The sequence below is a fragment of the Portunus trituberculatus genome, unplaced genomic scaffold (genome assembly GCF_017591435.1).
Source record: "Portunus trituberculatus isolate SZX2019 unplaced genomic scaffold, ASM1759143v1 PGA_scaffold_202__28_contigs__length_962959, whole genome shotgun sequence".
Lineage (NCBI taxonomy): Eukaryota > Metazoa > Arthropoda > Malacostraca > Decapoda > Portunidae > Portunus > Portunus trituberculatus.
Window position 1 is genome coordinate 188,610 of NW_025541370.1, and position 26,153 is coordinate 214,762.

Below are 26,153 nucleotides of genomic sequence, written 5' to 3' on the forward strand. Positions count from 1 at the left end.
CCCTGTAAAACTACAACTAGGTAAATAAACAAACACATAAAACACACACACACACACACCTGTTGTATAGTATTTGCAGTGTCCTGGGCGAGTAGTGTAGACTCGTTTTTCATGAAATCAAGTGTTAGAGAATCATGAGTAAAGAAGAGATTCCATCTAAATGCAGGTATGAGACTACGGAAAGAATGAAAGAAGATGATGACTATGTTGATGAGGGAGTAAGCGCATTCGAAGGTTTTGATACAGAAAATACTTCACTATTCAAACAAATAGTGTGTAAACATGCGTTTTGTCTACATTTCTGTGTTTTGGTGTAAAAAAGGATGACAACTGTTAAAATAACATGTTTTTGTTACTTTTACTCTAATATCTCTATATTTGCTAGTTTTCGCACTAAAACACAAAAATGCACACAAAACGCATCATTATACACTATTTGTTTAAGGAAGTGAAATATTTCAAAAATGGGTTATTATGATTTCCTGCATTTTATGCACTAAAACACAGAAACGCAGGCAAAATGCATGATAATACACTATTTGTTTAAGGAAATGAATTATGTCAACAATGGGTTATTTTGGTATTTTCCAGCATTTTATGCACCAAAACTCAGAGAAGCAGGCAAAACACTATATTTGCTAAAATGTCTTATTTATGTGTGTTTCAGATGTTTTATGAAAAAAAAAAAAAAAAAAAAAAAATTGAAAATTTTGTATATTCAAGTAATTTTTCATGTTTATGCCTCAGAATGACAGAATGATAAAATTGATGAAAATAAGGCAATATAGAGAAACCAAAGAAAGAGAAACAAAAAAGTCTTATTTTAGTAGTTTCCAGATTTTTTTTGCACCAAAACACAGAAAAACAGGCAAAACACATGAATAACACTATTTGCTTAAAGAACTGATATATGTAAAACATGGGTTATTTTTGTGTTTTCCAATATTTTATGCACGAAAACTTAGAAATGCTGGCAAAACACTATATTTGTATGTCTTATATACGCGTTTTAAGGTGTTTCATGTAAAAAAAAAAAGGTTTTTCATAAAACACCTTAAAAACACAAAAATAAGACGTTTTAACAAATATAGTTTTTGCCTGCATTTCTGAGTTTTTGGTGTATAAAATGCCGGAATACACCAATATAACTCATTTTTAACATATTTCTGTTCCTAAAACAAATATTGTGTAAGGATTCGTTTTTGCCTGCATATACCTCAGAACGATAAAATTGATGAAAATAAGGCAATATAGAGAAACCAAAGTAAATATAACAATAACGTGTTATTTTAGTAGTTTCAGCATTTTTTGCACTAAAACACAGAAACATAGGCAAAACGCATGATAAAATACTTTGTTTAGGGAACTGAATTATGGCAACAATAGGTTATATTATTGTTTTCCAGCATTTTATGCACCAAATCTCAAAAATGCAGGCAAAACACTATATTTGTTAAAATATTTTATATATGTGTTTTTAAGATGTTTTATGTAAAAAAAAAAAAAAGAACTATTGAAAGTTTTGTATATTCAAGTCATTTTACATTTCTATACTTCAAAACGATAAAATTCATGAAAAGCCAATATAGAGACAACCAAAGAAAAATTAAGAAAAACTTGTTAGTTTAGTAGTTTTCAGCTTTTTTTTCACCAAAACATAGAAAAGCAGGCAAAACACATGAATAACACTATTAGCTTAAAGAACTGATATATGTCAAACATGGGTTATTTTGGTGTTTTCAAACATTTTATGCACCAAAACTCAGAAATGCTGGCAAAACATTATATTTGTTAGAATGTCCTATTTATGTGTTTTTAAGGTGTTTTATGAAAAAGATAAAATAAATTTTTTTTTCATAAAACACCTTAAAAACACATAAATAAGATATTTTAACAAGTATAGTGTTTTTCCTGCATTTCTGAGTTTTTGGTGTATAAAATGCTGGAATACACCAATATAACCCATTTTTTACATATTTCTGTTCCTTAAACAAATATTGTGTAATCATTCGTTTTTGCCTGCATTTCTGTGTTTTGGTGGAAAAAAATTTGAAAACTAATAAAATAATATGTTTTTCTTACTTTTACTTTCGTTTCTCTATATTGGCTTGATTTCATCAATTTCATCATTTTGAGACATAACAATGTAAAATGAATTCAATATACAAAATTTCCAATCGATTTTTTTTTTTTTTCATAAAACATCTTAATAGCACATAAATAAGAAGTTTAAAGGAATATAGTCTTTGTGTGCATTTCTTAGTTTTAATGAATAAAATACTGGAAAACACCTTAATAACTCATTTTTGACATATTTCAGTTCCTAAAACAAATATTGTGCAATCACGTGTTTTGTCTGCATTTTTGTGCTTTGGTGCAAAAAAAGCTGAAAACTATTAAAATAACTTGTTTTGGTTACTTTTACTTGCATTTCTCTATATTGGCTTGTTTTGCACCAAAACACAAAAATGCAGGTAACACATCATTACACATTATTTGTTTCAGGAACTCAAATATGTCAAAAATGGGTTATTATATTGTTTTCCAGCATTTTATGCACTAAAACTCAAAAAATACACGCAAAACACTATATTTGTTGAAACTTCTTATTTATGTGTTTTCATGGTGTTTTATGAAAAAAGACTATATCGATTGAAAATTATTTATATTCAAGTCATTTTACATTTTTATACTTCAGAACAATAAAATTGATGCAAATAAGGCAATATAGAGAAACCAAAGTAAATATAACAATAATGTGTTATTTTAGTAGTTTCAGCATCTTTTGCACTAAAACACAGAAATGCAGGCAAAACGCATGATAAAACACTATTTGTTTAGGGAACTGAATTATGGCAACATTGGGTTATTTTGGTGTTTTCCAGCATTTTATTCACCAAAACTCAAAAATGCAGGCAAAACCCTATATTTGTTAAAACGTTTTATTTGTGTGTTTTTAAGGTGTTTTATGAAAAAAAAAAAAAAAACTCCATTGAAAGTTTTGTATATTCAAGTCATTTTACATTTCTATACTTTAAATACTGATTTGATGACGAAGAACTAATATATGACTGATACAGGATAACCTAGATGGGCCCTGGTGGCCCTTTGTTATCCTATTATTTATGTTATGTTATGTTATGTTAACCCATTTTTTACATACTTCTGTTCCTTAAACAAATATTGTGTAATCATTAGGTTTTGCCTGCATTTCTGTGTTTTGGTGCAAAACAAGCTGAAAACTAATAGAATAATATGTTTTTCTTATTTTTTCTTTTGTTTCTCTATATTGGCTTGATTTCATGAATTTCATCATTTTGAGACATAACATTGTAAAATGAATTCAATATATAAAATTTTCAATCGAATTTTTTTTTTTTTTCATAAAACATCTTAATAACACATAAATAAGATGTTTAAAGGAATATAGTCTTTGCGTGCATTTCTGAGTTTTGGTGCATAAAATGCTGAAAAAACCTTAATAACTCATTTTTTACATATTTCAGTTCCTTAAACAAATAGTGTGTAATCATGTGTTTTGTCTGCATTTTTGTGTTTTGGTGCAAAAAAGCTGACAACTATTTAAATAAATCGTTTTGGTTACTTTTACTTGCATTTCTCTATATTGGCTTGTTTTCACACCAAAACAAAATGCAGGCAAAACGCATCATTACACATTATTTGTTTAAAGAACTCATATATGTCAAAATGGGTTATTATATTGTTTTCCAGCATTTTATGCACTAAAACTCAGAAATGGAAGCAAAACATTATATTTGTTGAAACTTCTTATTTATGTGTTTTCAAGGTGTTTTATGAAAAAAGACTATATCGATTGAAAATTTTTTATATTTGTCATTTTACACTTTTATACCTCAGAAAGATAAAATTGATGAAAATAAGGCAATATAGAGAAACCACAATAAATATAACATTAACGTGTTATTTTAGTAGTTTCAGCATTTTTTGCACTAAAACACAGAAATGCAGGCAAAACGCATGATGAAACACTATTTGTTTAGGGAACTGAATTATGGCAACAATGGGTTATTTTGGTGTTTTCCAGCATTTTATGCACCAAAACTCAAAAATGCAGGAAAACACTATATTTGTTAAAATGTTTTGTTTTGTTTATGTGTTTTTAAGGTGTTTTATGGAAAAAAAAAAAAACTATCTCGATTGAAAGTTTTGTATATTCAAATCATTTTACATTTCTATACTTCAAAACGATAAAATTCATGAAAAGCCAATATAGACATAACCAAAGAAAAAGTAAGAAAATATTGTTAGTTTAGTAGTTTTCAGCTTTTTTTTCACCAAAACATAGAAAAGCAGGCAAAACGCATAACACTATTTGCTTAAAGAACTAATATATGTCAAACATGGGTTCTTTTGGTGTTTTCAAACATTTTATGCACCAAAACTCAGAAATGCTGGCAAAACACTATATTTGTTAAAATGTCTTATTTATGTGTTTTTAAGGTGTTTTATGCAAAAAATAAAATAAATTTTTTTTTTCATAAAACATCTTAAGAAACACATAAATAAGATATTTTAACAAGTATAGTGTTTTGCCTGCATTTCAAGTTTTGGTGTATAAAATGCTGATACACCTATATAACCCATTTTGACATATTTCTGTTCCTTAAACAAATATTGTGTAATCTTTAGTTTTTGCCTGCATTTCTGTGTTTTGGTGCAAAAAAAGCTGAAAACTAATAGAATAATATGTTTTTCTTATTTTTTCTTTTGTTTCTCTATATTGGCTTGATTTCATGAATTTCATCATTTTGAGACATAACATTGTAAAATAAATTCAATATATAAAATTTCTAATTTTTTTTTTTTTTCATAAAACATCTTAATAACACATATATAAGATGTTTAAAGGAATATAGTCTTTGCGTGCATTTCTGAGTTTTGGTACATAAAATGCTGGAAAACACCTTAATAACTCATTTTTACATATTTCAGTTCCTTAAACAAATAGTGTGTAATCATGTGTTTTGTCTGCATTTTGTGTTTTGGTGCAAAAAGCTGACAACTATTTAAATAAATCGTTTTGGTTACTTTTACTTGCATTTCTCTATATTGGCTTGTTTTCACACCAAAACAAAAATGCAGGCAAAACGCATCATTACACATTATTTGTTTAAAGAACTCATATATGTCAAAAATGGGTTATTATATTGTTTTCCAGCATTTTATGCACTAAAACTCAGAAATGGAAGCAAAACATTATATTTGTTGAAACTTCTTATTTATGTGTTTTCAAGGTGTTTTATGAAAAAAGACTATATCGATTGAAAATTTTTTATATTTGTCATTTTACACTTTTATACCTCAGAAAGATAAAATTGATGAAAATAAGGCAATATAGAGAAACCACAATAAATATAACATTAACGTGTTATTTTAGTAGTTTCAGCATTTTTTGCACTAAAACACAGAAATGCAGGCAAAACGCATGATGAAACACTATTTGTTTAGGGAACTGAATTATGGCAACAATGGGTTATTTTGGTGTTTTCCAGCATTTTATGCACCAAAACTCAAAAATGCAGGGAAAACACTATATTTGTTAAAACGTTTTGTTTTGTTTATGTGTTTTTAAGGTGTTTTATGGAAAAAAAAAAACTATCTCGATTGAAAGTTTTGTATATTCAAATCATTTTACATTTCTATACTTCAAAACGATAAAATTCATGAAAAGACAATATAGACATAACCAAAGAAAAAGTAAGAAAATATTGTTAGTTTAGTAGTTTTCAGCTTTTTTTTCACCAAAACATAGAAAAGCAGGCAAAACGCATAACACTATTTGCTTAAAGAACTAATATATGTCAAACATGGGTTCTTTTGGTGTTTTCAAACATTTTATGCACCAAAACTCAGAAATGCTGGCAAAACACTATATTTGTTAAAATGTCTTATTTATGTGTTTTAAGGTGTTTTATGCAAAAAAAAAATTTTTTTTTTTTCATAAAACATCTTAAAACACATAAATAAGATATTTTAACAAGTATAGTGTTTTGCCTGCATTTCAAGTTTTGGTGTATAAAATGCTGATACACCTATATAACCCATTTTGACATACTTCTGTTCCTTAAACAAATATTGTGTAATCTTTAGTTTTGCCTGCATTTCTGTGTTTTGGTGCAAAAAGCTGAAAACTAATAGAATAATATGTTTTTCTTATTTTTCTTTTGTTTCTCTATATTGGCTTGATTTCATGAATTTCATCATTTTGAGACATAACATTGTAAAATGAATTCAATATATAAAATTTCCAATCGAAAGTTTTTTTTTTTTTCATAAAACATCTTAATAACACATAAATAAGATGTTTAAAGGAATATAGTCTTTGCGTGCATTTCTGAGTTTTGGTGCATAAAATGCTGAAAACACCTTAATAACTCATTTTTACATATTTCAGTTCCTTAAACAAATAGTGTGTAATCATGTGTTTTGTCTGCATTTTGTGTTTTGGTGCAAAAAAGCTGACAACTATTTAAATAAATCGTTTTGGTTACTTTTACTTGCATTTCTCTATATTGGCTTGTTTTCACACCAAAACAAAAATGCAGGCAAAACGCATCATTACACATTATTTGTTTAAAGAACTCATATATGTCAAAATGGGTTATTATATTGTTTTCCAGCATTTTATGCACTAAAACTCAGAAATGGAAGCAAAACATTATATTTGTTGAAACTTCTTATTTATGTGTTTTCAAGGTGTTTTATGAAAAAAGACTATATCGATTGAAAATTTTTTATATTTGTCATTTTACACTTTTATACCTCAGAAAGATAAAATTGATGAAAATAAGGCAATATAGAGAAACCACAATAAATATAACATTAACGTGTTATTTTAGTAGTTTCAGCATTTTTTGCACTAAAACACAGAAATGCAGGCAAAACGCATGATGAAACACTATTTGTTTAGGGAACTGAATTATGGCAACAATGGGTTATTTTGGTGTTTTCCAGCATTTTATGCACCAAAACTCAAAAATGCAGGAAAACACTATATTTGTTAAAACGTTTTGTTTTGTTTATGTGTTTTTAAGGTGTTTTATGGAAAAAAAAAAAACTATCTCGATTGAAAGTTTTGTATATTCAAATCATTTTACATTTCTATACTTCAAAACGATAAAATTCATGAAAAGACAATATAGACATAACCAAAGAAAAAGTAAGAAAATATTGTTAGTTTAGTAGTTTTCAGCTTTTTTTCACCAAAACATAGAAAAGCAGGCAAAACGCATAACACTATTTGCTTAAAGAACTAATATATGTCAAACATGGGTTCTTTTGGTGTTTTCAAACATTTTATGCACCAAAACTCAGAAATGCTGGCAAAACACTATATTTGTTAAAATGTCTTATTTATGTGTTTTAAGGTGTTTTATGCAAAAAATAAAATTTTTTTTTCATAAAACATCTTAAAACACATAAATAAGATATTTTAACAAGTATAGTGTTTTGCCTGCATTTCAAGTTTTTGGTGTATAAAATGCTGATACACCTATATAACCCATTTTTGACATATTTCTGTTCCTTAAACAAATATTGTGTAATCTTTAGTTTTTGCCTGCATTTCTGTGTTTTGGTGCAAAAAAGCTGAAAACTAATAGAATAATATGTTTTTCTTATTTTTTCTTTTGTTTCTCTATATTGGCTTGATTTCATGAATTTCATCATTTTGAGACATAACATTGTAAAATGAATTCAATATATAAAATTTCCAATCAATTTTTTTTTTTTTTCATAAAACATCTTAATAACACATAAATAAGATGTTTAAAGGAATATAGTCTTTGCGTGCATTTCTGAGTTTTGGTGCATAAAATGCTGAAAAAACCTTAATAACTCATTTTTTACATATTTCAGTTCCTTAAACAAATAGTGTGTAATCATGTGTTTTGTCTGCATTTTTGTGTTTTGGTGCAAAAAAAGCTGACAACTATTTAAATAAATCGTTTTGGTTACTTTTACTTGCATTTCTCTATATTGGCTTGTTTTCACACCAAAACAAAATGCAGGCAAAACGCATCATTACACATTATTTGTTTAAAGAACTCATATATGTCAAAAATGGGTTATTATATTGTTTTCCAGCATTTTATGCACTAAAACTCAGAAATGGAAGCAAAACATTATATTTGTTGAAACTTCTTATTTATGTGTTTTCAAGGTGTTTTATGAAAAAAGACTATATCGATTGAAAATTTTTTATATTTGTCATTTTACACTTTTATACCTCAGAAAGATAAAATTGATGAAAATAAGGCAATATAGAGAAACCACAATAAATATAACATTAACGTGTTATTTTAGTAGTTTCAGCATTTTTTGCACTAAAACACAGAAATGCAGGCAAAACGCATGATGAAACACTATTTGTTTAGGGAACTGAATTATGGCAACAATGGGTTATTTTGGTGTTTTCCAGCATTTTATGCACCAAAACTCAAAAATGCAGGAAAACACTATATTTGTTAAAACGTTTTGTTTTGTTTATGTGTTTTAAGGTGTTTTATGGAAAAAAAAAAAAACTATCTCGATTGAAAGTTTTGTATATTCAAATCATTTTACATTTCTATACTTCAAAACGATAAAATTCATGAAAAGACAATATAGACATAACCAAAGAAAAGTAAGAAAATATTGTTAGTTTAGTAGTTTTCAGCTTTTTTCACCAAAACATAGAAAAGCAGGCAAAACGCATAACACTATTTGCTTAAAGAACTAATATATGTCAAACATGGGTTCTTTTGGTGTTTTCAAACATTTTATGCACCAAAACTCAGAAATGCTGGCAAAACACTATATTTGTTAAAATGTCTTATTTATGTGTTTTAAGGTGTTTTATGCAAAAAAAAAAATTTTTTTTTTCATAAAACATCTTAAAACACATAAATAAGATATTTTAACAAGTATAGTGTTTTGCCTGCATTTCAAGTTTTGGTGTATAAAATGCTGACACCTATATAACCCATTTTGACATATTCTGTTCCTTAAACAAATATTGTGTAATCTTTAGTTTTGCCTGCATTTCTGTGTTTTGGTGCAAAACAAGCTGAAAACTAATACAATAATATGTTTTTCTTATTTTTTCTTTTGTTTCTCTATATTGGCTTGATTTCATGAATTTCATCATTTTGAGACATAACATTGTAAAATGAATTCAATATATAAAATTTCCAATCGAAAGTTTTTTTTTTTTTCATAAAACATCTTAATAACACATAAATAAGATGTTTAAAGGAATATAGTCTTTGCGTGCATTTCTGAGTTTTGGTGCATAAAATGCTGGAAAACACCTTAATAACTCATTTTTTACATATTTCAGTTCCTTAAACAAATAGTGTGTAATCATGTGTTTTGTCTGCATTTTGTGTTTTGGTGCAAAAAGCTGACAACTATTTAAATAAATCGTTTTGGTTACTTTTACTTGCATTTCTCTATATTGGCTTGTTTTCACACCAAAACAAAAATGCAGGCAAAACGCATCATTACACATTATTTGTTTAAAGAACTCATATATGTCAAAATGGGTTATTATATTGTTTTCCAGCATTTTATGCACTAAAACTCAGAAATGGAAGCAAAACATTATATTTGTTGAAACTTCTTATTTATGTGTTTTCAAGGTGTTTTATGAAAAAAGACTATATCGATTGAAAATTTTTTATATTTGTCATTTTACACTTTTATACCTCAGAAAGATAAAATTGATGAAAATAAGGCAATATAGAGAAACCACAATAAATATAACATTAACGTGTTATTTTAGTAGTTTCAGCATTTTTTGCACTAAAACACAGAAATGCAGGCAAAACGCATGATGAAACACTATTTGTTTAGGGAACTGAATTATGGCAACAATGGGTTATTTTGGTGTTTTCCAGCATTTTATGCACCAAAACTCAAAAATGCAGGAAAACACTATATTTGTTAAAACGTTTTGTTTTGTTTATGTGTTTTAAGGTGTTTTATGGAAAAAAAAAAAACTATCTCGATTGAAAGTTTTGTATATTCAAATCATTTTACATTTCTATACTTCAAAACGATAAAATTCATGAAAAGCCAATATAGACATAACCAAAGAAAAAGTAAGAAAATATTGTTAGTTTAGTAGTTTTCAGCTTTTTTCACCAAAACATAGAAAAGCAGGCAAACGCATAACACTATTTGCTTAAAGAACTAATATATGTCAAACACACTATTTGTTTTAAAGAACTAATATATGTCAAACATGGGTTCTTTTGGTGTTTTCAAACATTTTATGCACCAAAACTCAGAAATATTTGGCAAAAACTATATTTGTTAAAATGTCTTATTTATGTGTTTTAAGTGTTTTATGCAAAAAATAAAATTAAAAAAATGGTATTTTTTTTCATAAAACATCTTAAAACACATAAATAAGATATTTTAACAAGTATAGTGTGGTTTGCCTGCATTTCTACTTTATATGTAGCAAAAACACTAATACGAACCAAGCTCCTCATATCTGTGGACGTTGAAAATTGTATACATAACCTATATTTTCAAAACACTCTTGTTTGAGTCACACGGGTTTTAAGTGTAGTTTGATGGTTCCATTGACAGATTAACATCATATCTATCTTATCAATAGCAAAAACCCTTATGAAAAGGTTTCTCATCTTGGTGGACTTTGAAAATAGTGGTTACATAAACTATACATTAAAAACTCTTGTTTTAGTTACACAGGTTTTAATGGTAGTTTAATAGTTCTATTGACAGATTACAATGATTTCTACTTTATCAATAGCAAAAACACTCATATGAACCAAGCTCCTCATATCTGTGGTCTCTGAAAATTGTGGCAACATAACCTATATTTTAAAAGACTCTTGCTTCAGTCACACCGATCTTTAAGGGTAGTTTGATGGTTCCATTGACAGATTAACATGATTACTACCTTACCAATAGCAAAAACACTCTTACAGATAAATTTTATCATCTCTGTGGACTGTGAAAACAGTGGCCGCGTAACCTATGTTTTCAAAATACTCTTATTTCAGTCACACGGGTTTTTTGGGGTCATTTGATGGTTCTATTGACAGATTAACATGATACCTACTTGATTAGTGGCATAAAACTCTTACGAAAAGATTTCTCATCTCGGTGGACTTTGAAATACAGTGGCTGAATAATATATATTTTAAAAATTCTTGTTTCAGTTACACGGATTTTCAATGGTAGTTTTATAGTTCTATTGACAGATTAACATGATTTCTACTTTATATGTAGCAAAAACACTAATACGAACCAAGCTCCTCATATCTGTGGACGTTGAAAATTGTGGCTACATAACCTATATTTTCAAAACACTCTTGTTTGAGTCACACGGGTTTTAAGTGTAGTTTGATGGTTCCATTGACAGATTAACATCATATCTATCTTATCAATAGCATAAAACCCTTATGAAAAGGTTTCTCATCTTGGTGGACTTTGAAAATAGTGGTTACATAAACTATACATTAAAAACTCTTGTTTTAGTTACACAGGTTTTAATGGTAGTTTAATAGTTCTATTGACAGATTACAATGATTTCTACTTTATCAATAGCAAAAACACTCATATGAACCAAGCTCCTCATATCTGTGGTCTCTGAAAATTGTGGCAACATAACCTATATTTTAAAAGACTCTTGCTTCAGTCACACCGATCTTTAAGGGTAGTTTGATGGTTCCATTGACAGATTAACATGATTACTACCTTACCAATAGCAAAAACACTCTTACAGATAAATTTTATCATCTCTGTGGACTGTGAAAACAGTGGCCGCGTAACCTATGTTTTCAAAATACTCTTATTTCAGTCACACGGGTTTTTTGGGGTCATTTGATGGTTCTATTGACAGATTAACATGATACCTACTTGATTAGTGGCATAAAACTCTTACGAAAAGATTTCTCATCTCGGTGGACTTTGAAATACAGTGGCTGAATAATATATATTTTAAAAATTCTTGTTTCAGTTACACGGATTTTCAATGGTAGTTTTATAGTTCTATTGACAGATTAACATGATTTCTACTTTATATGTAGCAAAAACACTAATACGAACCAAGCTCCTCATATCTGTGGACGTTGAAAATTGTGGCTACATAACCTATATTTTCAAAACACTCTTGTTTGAGTCACACGGGTTTTAAGTGTAGTTTGATGGTTCCATTGACAGATTAACATCATATCTATCTTATCAATAGCATAAAACCCTTATGAAAAGGTTTCTCATCTTGGTGGACTTTGAAAATAGTGGTTACATAAACTATACATTAAAAACTCTTGTTTCAGTTACACAGGTTTTTAATGGTAGTTTAATAGTTCTATTGACAGATTACAATGATTTCTACTTTATCAATAGCAAAAACACTCATATGAACCAAGCTCCTCATATCTGTGGTCTCTGAAAATTGTGGCAACATAACCTATATTTTAAAAGACTCTTGCTTCAGTCACACCGATCTTTAAGGGTAGTTTGATGGTTCCATTGACAGATTAACATGATTACTACCTTACCAATAGCAAAAACACTCTTACAGATAAATTTTATCATCTCTGTGGACTGTGAAAACAGTGGCCGCGTAACCTATGTTTTCAAAATACTCTTATTTCAGTCACACGGGTTTTTTGGGGTCATTTGATGGTTCTATTGACAGATTAACATGATACCTACTTGATTAGTGGCATAAAACTCTTACGAAAAGATTTCTCATCTCGGTGGACTTTGAAATACAGTGGCTGAATAATATATATTTTAAAAATTCTTGTTTCAGTTACACGGATTTTCAATGGTAGTTTTATAGTTCTATTGACAGATTAACATGATTTCTACTTTATATGTAGCAAAACACTAATACGAACCAAGCTCCTCATATCTGTGGACGTTGAAAATTGTGGCTACATAACCTATATTTTCAAAACACTCTTGTTTGAGTCACACGGGTTTTTAAGTGTAGTTTGATGGTTCCATTGACAGATTAACATCATATCTATCTTATCAATAGCATAAAACCCTTATGAAAAGGTTTCTCATCTTGGTGGACTTTGAAAAATAGTGGTTACATAAACTATACATTAAAAACTCTTGTTTCAGTTACACAGGTTTTTAATGGTAGTTTAATAGTTCTATTGACAGATTACAATGATTTCTACTTTATCAATAGCAAAAACACTCATATGAACCAAGCTCCTCATATCTGTGGTCTCTGAAAATTGTGGCAACATAACCTATATTTTAAAAAGACTCTTGCTTCAGTCACACCGATCTTTAAGGGTAGTTTGATGGTTCCATTGACAGATTAACATGATTACTACCTTACCAATAGCAAAATCACTCTTATGGATAAATTTTATCATCTCTGTGGACTGTGAAAACATTGGCCGCGTAACCTATATTTTCAAAATACTCTTATTTCAGTCACACGGGTTTTTTGGGGTCATTTGATGGTTCTATTGACAGATTAACATGATACCTACTTGATTAGTGGCATAAAACTCTTACGAAAAGATTTCTCATCTCGGTGGACTTTGAAATACAGTGGCTGAATAATATATATTTTTAAAAATTCTTGTTTCAGTTACACGGATTTTCAATGGTAGTTTTATAGTTCTATTGACAGATTAACATGATTTCTACTTTATATGTAGCAAAACACTAATACGAACCAAGCTCCTCATATCTGTGGACGTTGAAAATTGTGGCTACATAACCTATATTTTCAAAACACTCTTGTTTGAGTCACACGGGTTTTTAAGTGTAGTTTGATGGTTCCATTGACAGATTAACATCATATCTATCTTATCAATAGCATAAAAACCCTTATGAAAAAGGTTTCTCATCTTGGTGGACTTTGAAAAATAGTGGTTACATAAACTATACATTAAAAACTCTTGTTTCAGTTCCACAGGTTTTTAATGGTAGTTTAATAGTTCTATTGACAGATTACAATGATTTCTACTTTATCAATAGCAAAAACACTCATATGAACCAAGCTCCTCATATCTGTGGTCTCTGAAAATTGTGGCAAAATAACCTATATTTTAAAAGACTCTTGCTTCAGTCACACCGATCTTTAAGGGTAGTTTGATGGTTCCATTGAAAACATAACAATGTAAAAAGAAACTTATATACAAAATTTTGAATCGATACTTTTTTTTTTCATAAAACATGTTAAAACCACATAAATAAGACGTTTAGAGAAATATAGTCTTTTGCGTACATTTCTGAGTTTTGGTGCATAAAATGCTGAAAAACACCTTAATAACCCTTTTTTGACATATTTCAGTTCCTTAAACAAATAGTGTGTAATCATGCGTTTTGTCTGCATGAATAACACTATATGTTTAAAGAACTGAGAAAAATTTGTTTGTCCTGCAAGAGAAAAGGAGAGATATTACGTAGTTTGACCTGTAAGAAATAAGTATTAATTAAACCTGTAAAAAAAATAATAATTATCTTACCTACACTCACACACACACACACACACACACACACACACACACACACACACATACTTTTAATGTAAGATTGGATAAGTGTAGATATGGAGACGGGGCCACACGAGCATAAAGCCCAGGCCCTGTAAAACTACAACTAGGTAAATACAAGTAGGTAAATACACACACACACACACACACACACACACACACACACACACACACACACACACACATACACACAAGATGCTTATTTTAGCCAAAAGTCAAGATAGAACCATTTCCTCAACTTTTCCCTCTTCATTGCGAGGTTTGCATACTTCCATCCAGCTTGTACAGAACACTGCATCTGTGCACCTCTAGTCATCACCAGCCAGCGCGTCTGCGGTCATCTCTTCAGAACACGCACCAACACAACCCAGACCAGTGAACGCACCTACCACGCAACCCTGGAACAACAAAAAATACCATATAAAACCACACACCCAAAAATAAATAAAACTGAGGCTCCAGGATTGCCACCATGGTGCACTAACCAGGGCATTACTGAAGAAGACTAGATAATTAACATGTACCTGGAAGAGAATGGTTAGCAGCGCCGCCTATCGCCCTATGCCTAACACCTAATGCCTTGCAAACCGTAATTTGTACTCGACTTTATTACGAAGAGTTGCTCCAGCGGTGTCAGTCCCACGGTGTGAGGAGAAGGAGGGAGTTAGTGTGGTGTGATTATCAAAGCTAGTATTTCATTATTAACGGAGATCAGTATAGGAGTCACGTGGTTCAGGTTAATGCTTAGTACTTTACTGCAGTGATAACGAGGCTTAAATAACAACCTCAACTTACCAAATCCAACGCGAGGGTGAATATAAAGCTGAACAAGCAGTTTTCTTGAGTTTTCAATTGAGTGGGATATTACTTCAAATTAGTTTATGGTAAGCATTGGAGTGGTGATTATTTGTGAATGATTGTGTGTGTTAGATTAGGTATAAGATTTTTCTTTTCCATTTCAGATTGCACATTTTTGTGTGATAGGGGTGCTAACCTGCAAGACACAATGAAATGCATTCTTAGGTATGCTGTGACAAACTCCTTGGCTGTGCAATACAACTGCTGTGGCAAAGGAGAGAAACACAGTTTTTGCCATCTTGAAGTTGCAGGATACCATTATCAGTAAGTATAGTAGTTCAATTTGTTTGAATCTATTTATCTATTCTATTCTCTTATGCCTCACTCTCTGCAGGAGTGTCCCATAACGGGTGGCTACGGCAGAAGAGCCTCCACCTCCCTCTGTCCATACATTCTCTTCTTGCTTGTTCTAGCACTCCTTTCCCACTCAAGTAAAATTTTTGAGTGCTGTTTGTTTCATGTAACATATCAGTGATATTTATATACTGTCTTTACAATATAAGTCTTGTAGAGATGGTAGTCCAATAGTAAAGTGTAGGTCACACAACCAAATGTTCAAGTTTTTGGAAACTGTCACCATATTTAATGAGGTAAATAGAAATTGACTAATATTTTTTTTTGACAAAGTGTGTGCAAGCATGAAGACTATAGGCATACAACAGCAGCCTCTGTCAAAGTCATTATGAAAGAATGGTTCCACACAGCCAGAGACCGAGATGGAGGGTGATGAAGGAGGGATTTAAGTGTAAACCACTAACAACAGTGTGAACACACACAAATAATAGTGAAGCTTTGCAGGTCACAGCTGTGAGTGTTATGCATGCACCACATAACATAACATCCAAAACTCCTCAAAACACACCCCAAATGCTCCCAAGAACCCCAAAACCCACCAAACACACTCAAAACACCTCAAAACACACCCAAACAGACACAAAACACACCCAAATGTATCCAAACACACTCACTTGCACCTCTTCCTTATGTGTGAGTCTGTAATACACTTCCTTGATCTGGGAGAAGGTGGTGATGGCGGTGGACAAAACGGTGTGGTGTTTTTCAAGGCTGTTTTAATCTCCGTCCTTGACTTCAAATAAATTGGCGTGTCGTTTTCTGCGGACCTGCAAATGTTTGGTTAGATTAGATTAGGTTAGGGAAAAATAAACAAATAAAATTAGAAGGTTAGGTTAGATTGAGAGAAGAATATGACATTCAAACAACAAGATTGCATAGTAAAAAGCTGAGGAAGGGAAGATGTCTGAGAGATGTTAAAAAATAGAGTTTCCCGCAAAGATGTGTTGAGACGTGGAACAGTTTGGGTGAAGAAGTGGTGTCACCAACGAGTGTGCACAGTTTCAAAGAAAAATTGGATAAGTGTACACCTTTTAACTTTCAAATTAAAAAACCTGAACTTCAAATTATAAAAGTTGACTTTCAAATTAAAAAAAAATTAATTTTGTCTATTTCCACCATCACTGGTTTCCAACACCACCCATTTTCACCATCACCCATTTCCACTTTCACCCATTTCCGCTGATCCATTTCCACTGCCACTACTCTTTTCCATTCACCCATTTTCACTGATCCAGCTCCACCATCACCTATTTCCACCATCACCCATTTCCACCACTACCCATTTCCACCATACCACCACCACCACCACCACCACCACCACCACCACCACCACCACCACCACCACCACCACCACCACCACCACCACCACCACCACCACCACCACCACCACCACCACCACCACCACCACCACCACCACCACCACCACCACCACCACTACCATCACCACCACCACTACCACCACAACCACCACTACCATCACCACCACCACTACCACCACCACCACCACTACCATCACCACCACCACTACCACCACCACCACCACCACCACCACTACCACCACCACCACACCACCACCACCAACCACCACCACCACCACCACACCACCACCACCACCACCACCATCACCACCACCACCACCACCACTACCACCACCACCACACCACCACCACACCACCACCACACCACCACCACCACCACAATCACCACAATCACCACCACCACAACCACCACTATCATCACAACCATCACCACCACCACCACCACCACCACAACCACCAGTATCACCACAACCATCACCACCACCACAACCACCACAACCATTGTTGAAGAGTAAGAAAAAAAAAAAAATGAAGTCACACCACCTGCTAGTGTTTGAACATGCAGATGAGACACACATCCAAACATCACCCAAACACAACCAAAGCACACTCAAAACACCCAAAAACATCCCTAAACACACACCCAAATATCCCCAAATCCCCAAAACACTCAAACACCCAAAAACACACACAAACCCCACAAAAACACACTCTTTCACCCCAAACACCCCAAAAAACTCCAAAACACACCCAAACCCTCCAGTTTTGAAGTGATGTTTGATGATCTATTGACAGATTAACATGATATCTATCAAATCAAAAGCAGAAACACTCTTAAGAACAAACTTCCTCATAACTGTGGACTTTGAAAACAGTGGCGCCTAAGTTGTATTTCTAAAAGACTCCTGTTTCAGTAACACGGTTAATGAAAGACAACACTAATATTTCAATCACCCCCAAAAAACATGCCTGCCCTGCGCTTTACAAATCAGAATTAGAATGTACACCAATAACACCCTACACCACAAAACACACCCAAACCAATTTAAAATGCTCAAAATTCCTAGATCCTGGAGGGCCTTGTACCAAATGTGGGCATACAACTTAACCATATCCAAGAAGGCGGTTGTGCTATGTGAAGAGGAAAGAAGCAATGGCTCATAAAATAAAGACTTGCATGCACAACTCCTTCTCACACAATGGTGCTCACCTCTTCAACGCTGTGCCGGACACCATCAGGAACCTGACGGGTCACACCGGACCTCTTCACGAAAAGGTTACACAGATGGTTGTCTACAATACCAGACGAGCCCCCAATACCAGGACACTCCAGCTCAACTGGCAACTCACTCATCACATGGAGGGTTGACGGCAAGGCTGAACTGCCTGGCCACAGCAGAGGCCCATCTCAGCTGCGTCCATCATACCATGAAATTATACAACACTAACAAAAGTGAGTACATTAACCCAAAACACACTCAAAACACTATGCAACACTTCAAAATATTAACAAATAAACCCATAACTCAACTAGAAACACCTAACTACACAAAAATCATCCCCACACACTACCAAGACACTCCACACATATGCACAGGCCACTTAAAACACCCACCACACACTCCCAAGACACTCCACACACACGCACAGACAACTTCAAACCCTTAAAACTAATCTAAAACACCATACAACACCTCAAAATTCCCCTAACCGCACTCAGAGCACACCCATACATTCAAATACCACTCTACACCACACTCAAGATATGTAAAATATACTTAAAAACATCTAACACACACTGAAAACACCCTGCAACACTACCAAACACACTCAAAATACTTCAGGTATAACCCAAAAACACAAAAATGCGTTATAAAGAACGGTAACATTAAAAAGGGGACTTACCTAAATATTGTGGCTTGGCTCCTCCTCTTCTTCCACTTCCATTTTTCGTTTCTTCTTCGTCCTCTTCCTTTTTTTCTTTCTTCTACTGCTTCCATCTACACGCCTGAGCCTAGAAACACATCAAAACACTTAGAAAACACGAGATATTAGGCAAAATATTGAGGAAGTGTAGGGAGAGTGGCTTGCCTGCTCCTCCACTTATTCCTCCCTTTCTCATTCCTTCCTCCTCATCCTCCTTTATTTCTCTTTTCTTCTTCCTTCTGCTACTAATATCTACACACCTGGGCCAAGAAACACAGGAAAACACGTAGAAATCACTAGATATTAGGCAAAATATCGACGAACTGGGCGGTAGGGAGGGAGGGACGCAAGCCTGGGCCATGATGATTCACCACCTTGGCTGTGACGTCATCAAGAGCGCGGGAATAGTGGCGAATCGGCTGATTTACGTAAATAATTTTAAAAATGACTTCAAGAAAAAACCAAGCCAAGGCCGAATGCTTACTTTTTTATGACTTATTAGATACTTTAATCAATATCCAAAACATCAAAACATCTCCTGCTTAACTAGTTTTAAAAAACTGTCTAAATTAAGTATATAAAATGTATATAAACATTTTCACTCATAACGCTGCCAAAACGTCCAGCCATTTCGACTTTATATTTCTTTCGAAAAATATTAGACAATATAAACTCTCTTCTCAGGCATCCAACACTGACCCACAACCAGAAGTGAACGAGTGAAAGAGCATTAATGTAAAACAAAACCATTAAACTCTAAACTCATTAAAAACTCTTGTAAAGTCCAGATATTTTCACTTGGCGAGTATTTTAACACATTCTACAGAGTCTGAGCTTTCTTTTAAGGCATTCTACAACGAGTTTGACCGTCAAACAGAAACGTAAATAAATAAAATTGAAAAAAATAAGACTTACGTTAAACGGGACAAAACACCACTTTAAAGTCCACATATTTCACTCAATGGAATTATTTCACGCCTAAAAAAGCACAGGTAATTTCTATATACTACAAAGGCCCAGTTACACCTAGAAATTAAATAGTTGAAATGAGAGATGGAAAATTTGGACGGTTATGGCAGCTCATATTTAAGCTATAAAACACCACTAAACGACACACATTTACCGAACACAGGCGCGGAACACACTTCAAACACAACGAAATATTCATAGAAACCCTAAAAACACACCATGGAAGCGTAATATTATTTTTAGAGAATATATCAAAAAAAGTATTGGAACCCGCAGGTTGCCACGGGGGACAGGGAGGTGCTCGGGGGCGGGCGGGCGGGCAGGCTCCATAATCCTTATGTTGCATTTAATAGCAAATAATAGCTGGTAATACTGACAACTGCTCGTTATATCCATCACCTTTTCAACATTTGGGCACTGTTTTCACTCTCCTATGCAAAGAAAACCTACAAATAAGAGAGTGGCCTTAGAAATACCTGAAATAAATGATGGTGAGGCGTTGTGGTGAAGAGTTGCATTGCTCTCTTGTCTCGCCGCTGGTGCTGTCGGGAATGTCATCACTTCACTTTGTGTGTGTGGGTGTATATGGGCATGTTGAGTGTGTTTATGGGGTGTATAAGCAACACCAAACACCACACGGCCGTCACCATAAGTTTGTTGACATGGAGCAGACGTGCACTCGCCCACCACACTTCTTTCCCTCCTTACACACTAATCCCTTATCAACACCACTGCCACACCTTACACACCTGTTCCTTGGTGCATTAATAACCTCCACCACCTCTGTCACGGCACTGTCACCTCTATACAGGCTGCAAATATAACGGCACTCCAGTGAGCTCACCCCTGTGTCTTGGCGGGAGGTACCGACGCCATCATCACCTGTGGCTTTCTAAAGGAATTCACTCTCTTCTCCTTGCCCGCTACAAATTCCAATACTATGTCCTTGTATGTGTTCAAGTCTCACTCTTTCAAAATTACCACGGAATTTTGTGTGCAATATTCAGTGTTATTATGGTTTTAGTTGATTTAAGGATACGAGTAGCCATTGGGAGCTTCAAAATGTCGACATTACCAAACTCAACATTCACCACATAATATATAAACCTAATAAAAAAATACAGAAATACATAAGAAAAGAATCCGAAACAACAAAAATAACACATAATCATTAAAAAAAAAGATAAACAGTGAGAGATGAGAAAATATCGACATTACCACCACCACCACCACCATTACACATCACGACATTAAAAACCAATAAAAAGCAACACAAATAAATAAAAAAAAAACAATACAAAATGTGTGTGGTGATAGAGGGAAAGAGAGCAGTGTGTGTGTGTGTGTGTGTGTGTGTGTGTGTGTGTTCATAGAGGGAAAGAGCAGTAACATAACATATAACATAAATAATAGGATAACAAAGGGCCACCAGGGCACATCTAGGTTATCCTGTATCAGTCGCACAGCGACCTCGTCATCAGTACTCAAAGATACACTTACAAGTACACAATACATTATATACTAATTCTAAATATTTGGCCCATTAACAGGGCTAAGTCCTGCAGTGAAATCCTCTACAATTTGTGGTCCCCATACATGGGGATCACTATCATGCAGTGCTATACATAATTATAAATCTAATAAATGATTTCTAGTCCTACTTCCCTCCTCTAAGGTAAAGAAAGATCTCACATCTATGTAGTTTGTATCTGAGAACATTTTAAATAACTGTATCATATCCCCTCTTATACATCTCCTCTCAAATGAAAACATGTTTAATTCCTTTAATCTCTCTCTATACTCCAGGCGCTTTAATGCTGGTATCATCCTAGTTGCTCTTCTCTGAACTGCTTCTAACATGTTGATATCCTGCCTATATTGGGGTGACCAGGCCTGTATGCAATACTCTAAATGGGGCCTAACATGGGAATTATATAAGCTACGCACCACTTCCTTACTTTTATAACTAACATTTCTATTTATATAACCCAGGATCCTATTTGCCCTATTTCTTGCTTCTAAACATTGCTTTGAAAATTTCATAGTCTTGTCTATCACTACTCCTAAATCCTTTCCTTCCTCTACTGCCTCTAGCCAACATCCCTCCATCTGATAGGTCTCTCCCTTCAGCGGACTTCATATTTGAGTCGGACTATAGCTTCGGCGAAGTCACACAGACACTTAAAGAAGAATATAAGACTATCATAAAATAAAAGGAGAATATTGTCAGGAAAATAATGAATGCGCAATTAGCTATCACTTTCAATCACTCCGTTTCCATCCTTGCTTGTGTTTGTTTTCCAGTCATATGTTGCAGTTGTCATTTCGTGTATATAGCAGTACGTCCTTCTTACCTTGAAACAGAATTCCGGTGTCCGATTATATCTTTAATAACTAACTTGGCTAGACTGAACCTTACAGTATGTATATTCCCTCGGGAGTGCTAAAGTCTATTCCCTCGTGAGCGCCTAAGACTGAACCTTATGTATTATTCCCTCGGCAGTCGTGTAAATACCAGAGTGAACCAGTCACCGCCTCACCAGTCACCGGTCACCGGTCACCACAGGCTCCACGTCATGTGCCCCAGTCTGCAGCCTGCTGCACCCACACCCTCGCTCAACCATCCACCCACCATACACAGTTACACACACTCACACACACAGGAAACTTATACACAAGGAAATCAGCCATATTTTTATCTTTCTTAAGTATGCTTTACAGTAATAACACCATTCCATAGCATAAGTACAGTACAATCTTCCTACATCTTGGCTAGCCTCACGTCGCGCTGCCTCCCCCGCTCGGCTCCCAATGCCAGCTCGCTCACTTGCTCATCCACACCACACCCGAACATTCACAACCTTGTTCATGTTACTGTATTCAAACAAAGGAATAGGAGATTCAGAACACTAGTGACAAATGTGAATAGAAACAACATAGATGCGAGTAAAGAGAATATAGAAGGTATAGAAAGATAGAAAATATATTATACACTAAATAAGAATCGAGATGATAGAAATATGAATGGAAAGATGGAAAAGATAAAAAAAAAAAAAAAAACAGACGAAAGAGAAGAAAGACAACGATCAAGTCAGAATAGATAGAAAATAAGACAGGATAGATAAAGTTGAGAAAGGTGTGTGTGTGTGTGTGTGTGTGTGTATTTACCTAGTTGTAGTTTTACAGGGCCTGGGCTTTATGCTCCTGTGGTCCCGTCTCCATATCTACACTTATCCAATTTTTCTTTAAAACTATGTACACTCTTTGCTGATACAACTTCCTCACTCAAACTGTTCCAAGTCTCAACACATCTGTGTGTGTGTGTGTGTGTGTGTGTGTGTGTCCAGGTATTATCCCCTCGAAGGGGGGGTGTCGGGTGTGACAGTGGCGAGCTGCTCATCATTGCCTGGCCGTAAGTAATAAATAGGATCAGAGGCGAGGGATGATAATGGAATAAGAGTAGTGGTAAAAATACCATGTGTTTGACCCAGTTTGAGAGAGAGAGAGAGAGAGAGAGAGAGAGAGAGAGAGAGAGAGAGAGAGAGAGAGAGAGAGAGAGAGAGAGAGAGAGAATTTGGCCTGCAAGAGAACAATATAAATGGTTAATTTGACCTGCATGAGAAAAAGAAAGATTAGGTTGACACAGTATGTGTGGATGTACCTTTTTGTAGTGTGTTGAGTCAACACTTATAATAAAGGTAGCAGAAAAAAACAATGGTTTATTTGTGTTTTTATTTCCTGTTTACTATCTAAATATGATATTTAAACAATAATGAATACTTCAATGTATTAATCATGCTGTGTCTCATCATAATTGTTATCATTAGTTTTTGAAGCATACACAATAAATGTAACAACCATAAGAAGTAAGGTATATATATATAGAGAAAAGTCAATTGGTGTACATGCAGACAAAAGCTACATAGTTGATCACATCAACTATGCAAGATGCCACAACAGAGCATACACCATTACCACAGACCTCAGACATTATTAGCATTATATATCAGCGTTGAAACTAACACAATAAGCATATCACCATTCAAAGTTACAAAATAAAAGATACATGTTTAAGCACCTAGAAGCAGGTGGGGATGGTTTTGTGGGAATACCCACGTGTTTGTAAGCCCTAGCTACAGCCAAAATATCACTAAAGAGTATGTATGGAAAGCAGAGACGTCACACAAGCAAGTCAAATATACATTAAGCATTTTAACACATAGCTAGGTATCCTACATCAATGCAAACAAACATGTTTCAATTCAGAAAAAAAAAAAATCATACAATTGTCTTTCCATTCATGAAAACCAGTTAGACTGGCAATAAAGTATATTTGGTCAAGGATATGAATATAATCAGTGAGGCAAAGCAAAAACAATGTAAAGCAAAGCAATACAAACTACACACAAGTGTAATAGGAAAACCTAAAGGTAATAACATTCACTTCTCATGCACAAAACTGTACTACAACACAATAAGCACACTTTAGTATTGGTTCAACCTAAATCAAGCAAACACCACCATAGATACAACATACCACTAATTGTTAGCTTGAAAAAAAGTATTCATGCACGACACACTAACAAACGAGGACTTAACAATAAACATGCTATACAGAAAATAGATTACATACCTTTTCCTTCACAGGCCATATTGAAGCTGAAATCAATACAATATCATAACAATATACAGTAAGTCCTCGTTATACGGTACATATGCGTTCCTGAAAACCTTAGCGTAAATCAAAATTACCGTATACCGAACCCATTACAACATGTAATAGTAAGGAATGCGTTCCAGCACGTCAAAAGTCACCCATACACAAATTAAAGCTACACCAGTTTCTTTGCAGACGACACAAAACTTTTGAAGAAAGTTGGCTCGCACGATGATGGTGGAACTCTACAGCAGGACTTAGATAGACTATGGGAATGGAGGAAAAGATGGGAGATGGAATTCAACATTAACAAATGTAGCATAATGGAATTTGGGAAGAGCAAAAATAGGATAACAAGACAATACAAACTTGGAGAAGAGAAGATTAAGAAGGTGGAAAGTGAAAAGGACCTGGGAGTTCTCATAACAAAGGAAATGTCCCCCAATAAACATATCAATCAAATTGTTGGTGAGACCTACAACTTACTGAGAAATATTACCATTGCATTCACATATATTGATGAAGATATGGTGAAAAGTTATTGGCATCCTTGATCAGACCACGACTGGAGTATGCAGCAGTACTGTGGTCACCTCACACCAGGAAGAATATCACCAAAATTGAAAGGCTACAAAGAGTGGCCACCAAACTGGCCCCAACCTTGTCGGCTCTTACGTATGAAAAGAGACTGGACTGACCAACACTGGAGCAGAGAAGAGAAAGAGGCCACCTGTTGACCATCTACAGAATAATGAATAATATGGAGCTTCCTGATAGGATGGACTTGCTCAAGAGGGACACAAGGGACACAAGAGGACATGGACTAAAACTCACAAAAGACAACTACAGAAGAGACTTCAAGAAAAACAGCTTCCCCCATAGAGTAATAGATATATGGAATGGACTGGACAGAGAGGTGGTGTGTGCAAAGTCCACCACCACCACCACCACCACCACCACTTCAACACAAAATTAGACACTGTGAGATACACAGACGGGACAACACCACCATAGGCTCCCGTCCTGTAAAATACAACTAGGTAAACACACACACACACACACACACACACACACACACACACACACACACACACACACACACACACCGGTAGCTCAGTGGTTAGAGCGCTGGCTTCACAAGCCAGAGGACCGAGGTTCGATTCCCCGGCCGGGTGGAGATATTTGGGTGTGTCTCCTTTCACGTGTAGCCCCTGTTCACCTAGCAGTGAGTAGGTACGGGATGTAAATCGAGGAGTTGTGACCTTGTTGTCCTGGTGTGTGTTGTGTGCCTGGTATCAGGCCTATTCGAAGATCGGAAATAATGAGCTCTGAGCTCGTTCCGTAGGGTAACGTCTGGCTGTCTCGTCAGACACTGCAGCAGATCAAACAGTGAATTACACACACACATACACACACACACACACACACAGTCATAAAGGAAAAGGACTTAGGAGTGACGATGGAAGAAAACAATCAACCAGTAAGCCATATTGATAGAATTTTTAGAGAAACATATAATTTGCTAAGGAATATTAGAGT

At 34.0% G+C, this 26,153-nt stretch overlaps 1 protein-coding gene and 2 long non-coding RNA genes across 7 annotated transcripts in view; 1 reads left to right on the forward strand and 2 right to left on the reverse strand.

The window, feature by feature from the left end:
• Positions 1–26,153, reverse strand: part of LOC123500319 — a 103,999-nt gene that overhangs the window by 3,437 nt on the left and 74,409 nt on the right. The window contains exons 1-2 of one of the 5 annotated variants that reach the window (XR_006673251.1): positions 16,358–16,414; positions 14,771–14,929 (exon numbers count right to left, since the gene is read on the reverse strand). Coding sequence is in view for 2 of the 5 variants with exons in the window: in XM_045249026.1 (XP_045104961.1) it covers positions 14,840–14,929 (90 nt within the window). In the remaining 3 variants the exon portion in view is untranslated. Of the gene's footprint in view, positions 1–14,683; positions 14,930–16,357; positions 16,415–26,153 lie in introns of those variants that run through there. The other 4 variants (XR_006673248.1, XR_006673249.1, XM_045249026.1 and 1 more) reach the window with 4 other exon arrangements.
• LOC123500325 lies at positions 15,545–22,998 on the forward strand. The gene is made up of 2 exons (XR_006673263.1): positions 15,545–15,653; positions 22,461–22,998. It is a non-coding gene; the product is annotated as an uncharacterized LOC123500325 (long non-coding RNA).
• LOC123500321 lies at positions 16,449–19,028 on the reverse strand. Its single transcript, XR_006673258.1, has 3 exons — positions 18,968–19,028; positions 18,273–18,474; positions 16,449–16,510 (listed from the first exon to the last, which is right to left on the reverse strand). It is a non-coding gene; the product is annotated as an uncharacterized LOC123500321 (long non-coding RNA).